The 12504-nt window shown below is 33.9% G+C and overlaps 1 protein-coding gene across 1 annotated transcript in view; it reads right to left on the reverse strand.

The window, feature by feature from the left end:
• MDGA2 (MAM domain containing glycosylphosphatidylinositol anchor 2) overlaps window positions 1–12504 on the reverse strand; it is an 867659-nt gene that overhangs the window by 125390 nt on the left and 729765 nt on the right. The window contains exon 9 of the mRNA XM_060619633.3: window positions 7683–7952. Coding sequence (XP_060475616.1) covers window positions 7683–7952 — 270 coding nt within the window. The remainder of the gene's footprint in view (window positions 1–7682; window positions 7953–12504) is intronic.

Raw genomic sequence — 12504 nt, forward strand, 5'->3', positions numbered from 1 at the left:
TTTGTCTTCAATTTCACTGACCGTTCTAACTTTTCCAATATACTGTTAAGCCCATCCAGGTAATTTTCCATTTCAGTTATTGCAGAGTTTTAGTTGCAGAATTTGCATTTAGTTCTTTCTTACAGTTTTTTTCCCCTTTGAATGAAATTTCTTATCCATTTGCTCATAAATACTACATTTATCTTTAAATCTTACTATGTATTCTCCTTGAATAGTTTGAAATTATTTATAATAGCTAGGTTTTGCTATATCCAACATCTGGGCTATCGTAGGGTTCCTTTTTAATAGACCACTGTTATTCATAACTAAGAGTAACATTTTGTTGTGTTTATTCTAATAGGTAGTTCAGTTATCAGCTGACCACCTGATGCTTTTGTATGCTAGCTTTGTACATTTTATTGGAGTGAAAACAATGGAGAACTTAGGGCATTTCCCAAGCTCTTCCAACTTGGTGGGAGTCAACTTCGAAATTCTGCCTGCCCATGTTATGACGGCTTGGTGTTAGCCTTGGTTAGGAAGTATCTAGAATAGACCCTTACTGTCATACATGACCCTTATTTTCTAAGGTTTAATCATTTTGATATATTACCAGGATGTCAGAAATTTTAAGGGGAGGTATACATCATTTTGCTGAGCTAAAAATCCTAGCTTCCTTCAGCATTGCTTGAATTCTATCACTTTTTTTACTCTGAAGAGTAAATTCACACACAAGAATGAAATGAAAAAGATACAAGCGGAATCAGCTTATACACTATAGAATGGTACACATTAAGAGTTGTTAGAATATATTATGTATTGTCTACTCCATATTTTTAAATTTTTAAATTTTATTTATTTTTGAGACAGAGAGAGAGAGAGGAAGAATGTGTGGGAGGGGCAGAGAGAGGAGAGAGAGAGAATCCCAAGCAGGCTCTGCACTGTCAGCACAGAGCGCAATGTGGGGATTGGACTCATGAACCATGAGATCATGACCTGAGGTGAAATCAGGAGTCGGATGCTTAACCAACTGAGCCACCCAGGAGCACTCTTACTCCATATTTTAAAAAATAACTATAATTCATAATCTGGCTGAAACATTGGCCACTAGTTTATCTATTATGATAAATAAAATTTTAAAAAGTTTAATAGAATTCTGCCCCTGAAAAATATTTGATTTCACATAGAAGTTTCTTGCCTTTTAGAGTTATCACCAGGAAATTTTAGTAGGTATTATTTTTTCCATCATTTCATTTGTTTTACTCCTGGTAGTTGTTAATGATATATCCATAATCTTATGTTGCCTGTTTTTAGATATTCATAATAAACAAGTATTTGGCTGAATAGAACAAACATATGCATTACCGTAGAATAAAATATATTTTCCATATAGTTACTATATAGTTCAATCAGACATTAGAAAACAAGAATAAAATATTTTGATATTTTGATTTGGAGCGATTTGGTTATCATTTCTTCCTCTTTCGTATTCAAAACTAAGCAATGCTAGAGTCCTCCAACATATTGTTTTGGGTAATATTACAGCTCTTAGTCAATCTGAATTTCTTTACATTTACTGAATGATAACATGTACTCCTTTTCAAAAAACTGTCACCTTTGCCTTATTTGTCCTCTAGAATGTAATTATAGTTATGTGTCTTATCTGCTGTTGCTGGACATGGAGAAAACAGCAGTTCTAATACGTAAATCTAAATATTGTACTATATCACAGGAAAATTGTGCAGAATCCTAGCACAAATATTTCTAAACTAGAGGCAAAAGAAACAATCACAGGCAAATTTTTGCTTGGTTGAACCCTATTTGCCATGTTTACTGAAGAAGGTAAACTATGAAGGATTTTTTCAATATTGCCTTAGATACAATAGTCTCCTTCATATGTAGGCTATATTTAAAAAATATTCCTTGGGGTGCCTGGTTGGCTCAGTACTGTCGGTTGAGCATCCAGCTTTGGCTTAGGTCATGATCTCACGGTTCGTGAGTTGGAGCCCTGCATAGGGCTCTGTGTTGACAGCTTGGAGCCTGGAGCCTGCTTCAGATTCTGTGTCTCCCTTTCTCTGCCCCTCCCCCATCCCTCAAAAATAAATAAACATTAAAAAAAATTAAAAAATACTCCTTGTGGCAGGAAATGGGTATTTGTGGCAGGGAAACCCTAAGTTGACTTCCAATGATTCTTAACCCTGGTTTTCATGTCTTTGTGTATAATTCTTTCCCATTGAAAGTGGGGAGAAACTATGATGGGGTATCAGTTCAGTAATTGTTATGACATACAAGATTCCATCTTAGCTGACTAGAGCTAGGGATTCCTCTTGCTGGCTTGATGAAGTAGATAGCCATTTTGGAAAAACCCGCATGACAAAGAATTATGGGTGGTCTCTAGGATGTGCAGGCATCTTCTAGGACATGAAATTGGCCTCAGCCAACAAGGAGCAAAACACTTGGGCCTTCTATCATACAACCATTAGGAAATTAATTCTCTCAAAAACCTTAATAAGTTTGGACATGATTCAACTTCCTCTCTGAAATTAAGCATTCAGATAAGAACATTCCAGCCAACCCTCTGATTGCAGCTTTGTGAGATCCAGAACAGAGGATCTGGCTAAACCATACCTGAACTCCTAACACACGGAAGTTGTGAGATAATACACATGTGCTGTTTCAAAAGATGTTCAGTTTGTAGTAATTGGTTATGGAGCATTAAGTAACAGAGTACCCTCAATTCCATTGCTCGTCAATATAATATCTTGCAAGCTCTACGATTAAACCTATTCTTGTCTTTTTAAATTATACTAAGGGCTCAGTGGCCATGGCTCCTGAAAAGTTGACTATCAGTAACAGTGTTAAGTATTACAGAAATAAAACCTAGATTCCAGGTTTTCCTTGAAAATCTCCATTTAATTTCATTGTATTTTTTTCAATTAAGGCAATTTAATATTCCTAGATTTAATTCCTAGATTTAATCCTGTGATTTAATCTTACTAAAATAAAATCAATACCCACAGCCTTTATTGCAGATACATCAATAGAATTAAGTTGTTTCCAAAAAAATTCAAGTAGAAAGGGTATCTAAAACTACCACTTTTTAAGGAAGTATCCTTAAAAAGAGGTAACACACTGAAATGTAGAGGTAATAGCTGGGACTTCAACAGCCATTAGGGCTATAAGTGCCAATTATTGATGATGATTGAGCAATAAGATGGTAGAAACCTGAATTTCTGAAGACTTTGTGGAAAAGCCATTATGTTAGTTCCTGCAATGATACTTTAAGGTTTAACCTGAGTGTAATAATTTTCTATCTTGTTCAAATCATGGTTACTTGGGAGTTTTATGGATATTTTCAGATACTTGACAAATAGTAACATACATAATTAATTTGTGAATTGTAAAATAATACACTATTACAACCTACACATCTCTATTTGGCTGAGGAGCAAAAGTCAAAATGACCCTGGTAAAGGCTTATACAAGGGCCGCCATTACTCTGGTAGAGGAATATACAAAGGGCAAGTATTTCAAAATAAAGTAATATGTGAACAAAGGCATAAAGTCTTGGAAATGTGTAATTATTTGGTGGGAAGCAGAATGACCTAATTTGACTAGAGTGTGGAATAATTGGTAGGACTCAAAGAGATGTATTTCTATATATTCCATTTGGTATATTAATGAGTGGTTTGAAAATTCATGACATTGAATTAATGTATCACCTCTATAAGGCAATGAAGAGCACAGATACTTCCCACTAAAAGTAAGATATATTTTCTAGGAAAATAAAGCCCTGCAGTATGAAAAATGGATTGAAAGGGAAAGAGGCTGAAAAGTCAGGTATCAGATAAAAGGCAACTATACTATCTCAGATAAAAGAATATATGGCTTTACAAATGTAATAGGAATAAAAATTGTTAAAATGATATATTCAAAATACCAAGCAAATATAAAACCGAGAAGACTTAGAAACTGACATGAGAGTGGAAGATTTCTTGGACAGAGTATTATTCTATTTCTGGTGTCATCTCTGATACCTGGCAAATTAGTAGGTACACAGCAAATAAGCGTTAAATATTTTCCAGATTGCAAAATTTTCATCAGTAGAGAGAATACACACTGGCTGTTTTATGCTCAATTATAACTTGTAGTTATGCAATAAAAATTCTCATAGAATAAATATCCACTGTTACCCATTGAAAAAGACACTACTCCTTTAATAGTTTTCATTTAAAAGAGTTTAAAATTGTCTCCATTGATCCAATTCTTAAGTGGTTTACAAATCTAAATTTATATAACTGTATATATATACTTCCTGGAACTTGTAAAAATTCCTTCACAGAAAAACATGATAAATGGTGTTTAGTTTCCTACCATTGTTCACAAAGCTAACTTAACCCACAAAACAAACAATAAACAACTCTATGCTTACCTTTACCATAATAATATTAGTAAATAGATGAAAATACACAGTATTTTGTGGTATTGTCATTAATATTTTCTAACATGGACAGTGCAATTCAAGCTAAGCTATTCACTGTTCCCAAAATATCTTTACTTACTTTCTCATACCCTGACTTCTCAGCAAACACAACCCCACTCATCAACCTCTATACTCCCACACACATCACACACACATGATATAACTGGGAAAAGGAGGTGTGAAATTTTTAGCTTTCCTAGGAGCTAAAGTAACTATAAATATGAGGACTGCCATTCACTATTAGTACAATTCTGTATATTTTGATGTGTAGTGAGATCAAGTTCACTTTCGGGTGACTGTATAACATTCAAAACTAGTACAAGAGTGATCTTGAATTTGGTAAAATAGTTGTAATAACAAAATTAATTTAATTTGGCTATCAGGACGTAAACAGAATTGTCTTCAAAGATCTTTGTGGATAAAGAATATATGCAGAAAGATTATACATACCCTTGTATATTCTATTCCTGAGCTCCTTTCTGTATAGCTTCAAAGGGTTCTGAATTGTGGCAAATTCATAAGGATTACTAATTGTGATATGTTTTAATAGAAGAAACAAATGCCTTTTCATTGTTCCTTCCAGACCTCTAATTCTAAGGAATCATTGATTTCTTTATATAATTGACCATTAACAACACAGGTTTGAACTTTGTGGGTCCACTTTTACGTGGAGATTTTTAAAAAATAAATATAGTGAAGTACAGTAAATGTATTTTCTCTTATGATTTTCCTGATAACATTTTCTTTTTAAAAATTTTTAATGTTTATTTATTTTTAAGAGAGAGAGAGAGAGAGAGCAGGGGAAGGGCAGAGATTGAGAGAGGGAGACACAGAATCCAAAGCAGGCTCCAGGCTTTGAGCTGTTAGCACAGAGTCCAACATGGGGCTCAAACTCACAAACTGAGAGATAATTACCTGAGTCGAAGTCAAACATTCAACTGACTGAATCATCCAGGCTCCCCAATAACATTTTCTTTTCTCCAGCTTACTTTAAAAATATAGTATATAATATATATATATATATATATATATATATATATATAGTACAAAATATGTGTCAGTAGATTATATACTCAGGCTTCTGGTCAACAGTAGGCTATAAGTAGTTAGGTTTTGGGGGAGTCAAAAACTGTATGCAAATTTTTGAGCATGTTGGGGGTTGGTGCACCTAACTCCTCTGTTGTTCAAGGGTCAAATGTATATTTTTCTGGATTATACAATATTTGGATTTCAATTATTTCCTTTTTTCTTCAAAACTATTGGAATCTTGAAACAATGAGGTTGACTTGAAGATATAAAAAATACACACTGGAAATAAATTAGTTCATGGAGCTATTCATTCGCTTGTGGGGGCAACCCATAACAGGCTTATTCCTTCCTGGAGCTATCAAAATCTATTTACTACATCACATGGATCTTGAATGGGAAATGGTTTCTTCTAGGAAAAGTATTCCCTTCTGGTCTCAGCTTGTCTTCCAGTTCAGAAAATAGGATTTGAGTCACATGATAGAGAACAAATGAAAATCTTACAAAGGCATCATTGTCTAAACTAGCCTGAAGTGTCGAAAACAAATTAGAATGAATGTAAGTCCAAAAATTTGAAGAAAGGTATGTAGTTAATTTTATGGAGTGTTTTTATTTTGGAGAGTTAATGAAAAAAAGGTGTCCTATTTCTACCGATATGTGGAAAACAACAACCTTTGAAAGATTCTTATTGATTTAGGGTAATAATATGTAAATTAAGAGCGAAAGTACACTGTGCCACTTAAATTACTCCATAGACTAACAGACTCATTCTCTTTCCCTTATAAATATGCCTAGGAATAAAAATTAGGAGTGAGATCATCATGTAAGTAGCATTGTCCTAAGGATTTCTGGTTTTGTTTTAATAGTTCACTTAAAAAAAAAAAAGTTTGTTTGTTTGTTTATTTATTTATTTATTTATTTAAAGTCAACACTGGGGAGGGGCAGAGGGGGAGAGAAAGAGAGAGAGGGAGTGAGAGGAAGAGAGAATCTTAAGCAGGCTCTGTGCTATTAGCACTGAGCCCAACTCAGGGCTCCATCTCACAAACTGTGAGATCATGACTTGAGCTGAAATGGAGAGTCAGATGCTTAGGTGACTGAGCCACCCAGGAGCCGTGTTTTAATAGTTCACTTTAAGAAAAGTAGAAATCTTTTAAGTCTAACTGAATGTTGATAAAAGGACTGTAAAACCAAGAGTGGCAAGAGCCAGAAGAGAGGACATCTTCATATTCTTTGGTTAGTTCATTGCATTTTATCTACCTAATGTCATATTTCAGGAACCAAAAATATGTCAAGGTGATTCATGTCTAGAAAATTTTCTTATCGGTAAGAACTTATGAATAAAAATTTACATTACCAATGAACAAGATTTCACTAAGTTTGAAACATTTACAATTGATTTTCAGGTAATAAACAATTTACTGTTTCATTTTTTACTAGCATAAACATTCCAACTATTATGACTAACTTTCCCTAGAATTAAATAATACTGAAAAAGAATAAAAGGAATATATCCTTTTAATGTATGCCTAACCCATAGCTCAAAAATTATACAAATTTACTTAGTATATAGGTTATAAAATAATTTAAATATTTACATAAGATTTAATACAGTTAATATTTCTTTTAATACATTGAAAGATAACGGCACAAAAAAGTTTTGATTGATATGTCTTTCTAAAAATTTATTAAATGCCAGATACAACTTTATTGCTTTCCCTCTGAATATCTGTGAACCAATGATAAGCCAAGGACAAAATTAAGATTCACCAAAATTAAGATTCAGTGTTATTAAATAAATAATAATAGGAAGAAAACACTCTACTATTAAGAAAACCAAAGCAAGTCTTGGTTAACAAGCAATTTTAGACTTGCAGAAGAAAATATGTATTAGTATTAGTATTTGCAATGTGATCTAAAAAAACCTTGTTAAGATTTGTCACTTTATTACTTAAACACTCAAAATAACCAAACTCCTCACCAAATCTACTTGAATTCACATAAACTTCTAATTTTATAGGCATATAAACTGTCTTAACTACTAAAACAAACAGCTTGAAATGAGTAGCTCTAACTATGGTAGTCAAACTGCTCATAGTATGCTTCATGGATTTGAAAAATGCTTTAAATTCGTATAGTGACAAAGCCTACAATCCCTTGATAAAAAATATATGAAAGGGAAAAATATTGTGAATCTTACCTGTAACAAGAAAGCTGCATCTCCCAGCTCCAGCTTCATTAATGATGCTACAATTATAAACCCCATAGTTTTCATTGGAAAGACTCTTCACCGGGTATTCTGTATACTCTTGAGAGTCAAACTGACCCGTCCGTAATAATTTATTGCCCAAGCGCCACTCATAGGTCAGCACCCGTATTGGATAGGCTCTCAGGACCCGGCAGCTCATAGTAACACTTCGGTCTTGTCCTTGCCGAATTTCCAGGAACGCTGGTTCCACAGCAGGAGGATCTGCAGAAGAGACGTTAAAACAGATAAAACATGTGGTCTGCAATGAGCCAAAGACTATTCTTATTCTAAGAAGCTATTTTTAAGAACACATCTAGCAACAAGTAAGGAGTAAGAGGTGGGTGGAGAGCAACACCAGGAATTTTAGCTTGGGATGGGAAATGGGAAACATCATTTACTGACTGTGGGCAGTGAATGAGATTCACTGCCTTGAAATATCATTTGCAGGTGAAAGTAGCAGAGTTCATTTTTTTTTTTTTTTAGCTACTTCCCAGAACAAACCATCATGACTATGTTTATACTGCCAGCAACCAAATGATGTTGTAGGTGTAAAATGCAGTCTCCAAATTAGCATGAGACTTTGAAACAGACGAAGTCATTGGTTCAAGTCAGTGAATTCTAATTATTCCCAGTTTAGCTTCTGAACTACCTATTATTTAATAAAGTAGGTAACCTAAGTTTATAAATTTATGTTCTAAATTATTTGGTCTGAACACATTTGACTAAAATTCATAATATTCATGGGTAAACCTTAAGCAAACTTTGCAAATTATAACACAGGTGGATGAGGTTTCTAACTCACTGCAGTGATGCATTTATCCGCCTTAATTGTGATTTTTTCCATATAATTAAAACTTGCTACATTAGATACCTAACTTTTTTGTTTTTGATGGAAAGATTTCTGAAAAGTTTTTCATACATACATTTCTCATTATATAGAGTATGCAAATTATAATCCTTTACCTCATGACTCCTGATGGTTATAATAAATAACAATTACTTCCTAGGCACTAAGGACAGGATTCATTTAATCAAATAAACTGTGACCACTCAGGATTGCACTGCACAGCACTATCACATACTTGACTAGACGTATATGATACTCTCCTGAGTAGTATAGAGCCGTACATACTCTCTTGTGTAGTATAGAAGCCATACAACTCTTTCTGGCATCCTTTCCTTCAAGACACTAAAAGGTTTTAGGACTGCCTAAATGCACTAAGTTCACCCTCCAATATTCTTTACATGTTATTCCAATACTTTTTTGTACTTTCGCTGTCCCTTCTTGCTGCCAATCTGTTGACTCATCCTTCTTGCTTCTCTCAACAAATATATTTAAACTATCTTACTGTTCTAATTTTATTCATAAATTCAATTTTTGAGCTCTTCCTACATAAGTGCTAATTTTTTTTAATGAATGAAAAAAATTCCTGTCTGCATGAAATTTATGATTTAACATAACAGGCAGCTATTTAAATAGCTGATTTACAAAACTGAAGTACAAAAAACAATTCTAGGGTAGAAAGTAAAGAAGTGAATAACACTATGAGGATTGACCAGGCAAGGCATCTCAAGGAATGTGATACTCGAGCTGTGTCTTCCAGGATATATAGGAAATGGTGAGGTCGGTAATCAATCATCCCAGGTAAGGAGATTAATATGTGCAAAAGGTAAAGAGAAGGTAGAGAGGAGGTGGTGTTCATAGAAGTATAAATGAATTGGCATAGCTGGTGAACAAAAGGTGCATGAGTGCTTCAGAGGAAATAAAGATGGAAAGAAAGGAAGGGACTCTAGTCAAGAATTTCTGAATATCATGTTATGGAGTTTGGATTTCATCTCGTTAGTAGTGAGGCTCATTAATTTTTTTTTCTATTGTACCTGTTAATCCCTTTCATCTATTTCATCCAATCCCCACCACCTTTTCCTGTGGCAAACACCAGATTGTTTTCTGTTATCTATGAGGAGTCTGTTTCTGTTTTGTTCATTTGTTTCTTTTGTTAGATTTCACATATAACTGGAATCATATGGTATCTGCTTTTCTCTGTTTGACTTATTTCACTTAGCATAAATCCTCAAGGTCCATTTAAAATTTTTTAAATGAAGGTTTTATATGAGTAAACTGATCTTTCTTAGAAAGAATGTTTGGGCAGACAGGAGGAGCATACTCAAAGGAAAGAGTCTAGTTACAGAGAAAATGAGAACATCATTGCTAAAAGTCTGAACTAAGGCAATGTCAGTGAAACCACAAATGATGCCTTAGACAATGAGGTGGATACGGTGTCAGTGACGAAGACAGAGAAAACAGGAGGGGTAGTTTAGGGTACGGTGGACATGTTGAACTTGTGCACCTGCTAGTCAGACAGTAGGGATACCAAGTAGGCAACTGTTTCTTCATTTCCAAATATATATGGGTTATGTTTTATTATCTCTTTGTTCTGATTTTTGCTTAATTGGATCACGGTCAGAGAAAATAGTCCATGTGTTTTCAATCTTCTGAAATTTGTTGAAGCCTGATTTATAGCCCAATATACGACTAATTTTTGTTCTGTGTATGCCTGCAAAGAATAAATAGTCTGAAGTTTAGGAGTGTGATGTGGAACTGTTTGTTGGGTCAAGTCTGACAAATGAGTTATCCAAATCATCTACATAGTTATTGGGCTTTTACCCTATTTATTCTACTTGGATTAATTTAGAAGAGTATTAAGCTCTTCTAAAATGGCAATAGTTTAAAATTTTTTCTTATAGTTTTCTCTACATTTTCCTCTACATATTTTTTAATGTTTATTTGTTTATTCATTTATTTTTTTGGGAGACAGACAGAACATGAGGGGGGGAGGGGCAGAGAGACAGGGAGACACAGAACCTGAAGTGGACTCCAGGCTCTGAGTTGTCAGCACAGAGCCCGACTTGGGGTTTAACTCAAGAACCATGAAATCATGACCTAAGCCAAAGTTGGAGGCTCAACCGAGCTCCCCAGGCGCCCCTGCTTTACATATTTTGAGGCCACGCTATTAAGTACATACAAATTTAAAATTGCTTTATTTTATTGGTAAACTGAAGGTTTTATCATTTTGAAACAACCTCCTTTATCTCTATTAAGGTTGTATTATTTAAAACTATTTTGTCTCAATTAATACTTACTCTGGCATTGCTTAGTTAGTAGTTGTAAGCTGTCTTTTCCATACTTTTAGAGTTTCATTATCCTTATATTTTACAAGTGTCTCCTTTAAACAGCATGCAGTTATATTCTATTTTTTCAAGAAACCTTGGCAATATTTAAATTTTACCCACAGCAATTAACACTTTGTTTATATTTACTGACCACTGATACATTTGACTACAAATGTACTCAACAAATGTAACTGCTTTGTACTTCCTATTTGTTTTGTGGTCTTTTTTCTTTGTCTTATTTTAGATTTATGGACTACATGATTATTCCAACCCTTTTGCTGCTACTAATTTTAATTCTCTCTTTTTAAAAAAAAACAGTTGAACATTATAATTTTATATCTGCACTAATTTTTAGAATTATTCAGATATATGCTGGCTCATTTGCCTTTAATTCATTCTTTCACTATATACCTTAAAATTCCATGATCATTTTCCAAATTTTGTCTCAAGTACATCATTTAGAATGATCTTTAATGACCTTTCTGGTCTTGATTTTCTGAAAATATATTTTTAGCCTTATTCTTAAAAGATATTTTCCTTTTACATAATAGGATTAGAGGGTGGCATTGATTTTCTTTTAGCATATTAGGATATAGTTCTACTGTCTTCAGATGGCTTTTACTGCTATAGACAAGTAAGCTTAAAGTCTCACACTTTAAAGTTCTTGTTTTTGTTTCCTCCAGGTACATTCAAAATGTTTTTACCTTTGATATTTGATAGCTTCAATATAATGATTTTAAGTGGATATTCTTTGTACCTAAAAGTTTGGGACCTGCTGGGATTTTTAAATCTGTTGATTTCAGTTTGGTATATTTCACCTAAGAAATTTCTGGAAAATTGTCATTTCTTAAATAATACCTTTTTTTTTTTTTTTATTTCTATCCTCACGTGAAGGTCTTTTTCATTCATTCTGTCTTCCATGTCTTTAATCCCTCTTCCAACTTTTCTATTTCTTGCTTTTTCTGCATTGCATTTTGAATAAATTCTTCTGAGCACTAATTCTTTCTTCAGTTCTACTTAATCTGCTAAACCCATCCATTATGTTTTTATTATTATTTTAATATTTGTTTGTTTATTTATTTATTTATATCCAAGTTAGTTAACATATAGTGTGATAATGATTTCAGGAGTAGAATTTAGTAATTCATTACTTACATACAACACCCAGTGCTTATCCCAGCAAGTGCTTTCCCTAATGACCATTGCTCATTTAGCCCATCACCTTACCCAACACCCCACCAACAACCCTCAGTTCGTTTTCTGTATTTAAGAGTATCTTATGGTTTGTCTCTCTGTTTTTATTTTTGCTTCCTTTCCCCTATGGTCATCTGTTTTGTTTCTTAAATTCAACATATAAGGGGCGCCTGGGTGGCTCAGTTGGTTAAGCGTCTGACTTCGGCTCAGGTCATGATCTCACGGTCTGTGAGTTCGAGCCCCGCGTCGGGCTCTGGGCTGATGGCTCAGAGCCTGGAGCCTGCTTCCAATTCTGTGTCTCCCTCTCTCTCTGCCCCTCCCCCATTCATGCCGTCTCTCTCTGTCTCAAAAATAAATAAATGTTAAAAAAAAAATTAAAAAAAAAAAATTCAACATGAGTGAAATCACA

This window comes from Panthera onca, chromosome B3 (assembly GCF_046562875.1).
Source record: "Panthera onca isolate mPanOnc1 chromosome B3, mPanOnc1 haplotype 2, whole genome shotgun sequence".
In the NCBI taxonomy this organism is placed as follows: Eukaryota; Metazoa; Chordata; class Mammalia; order Carnivora; family Felidae; genus Panthera; species Panthera onca.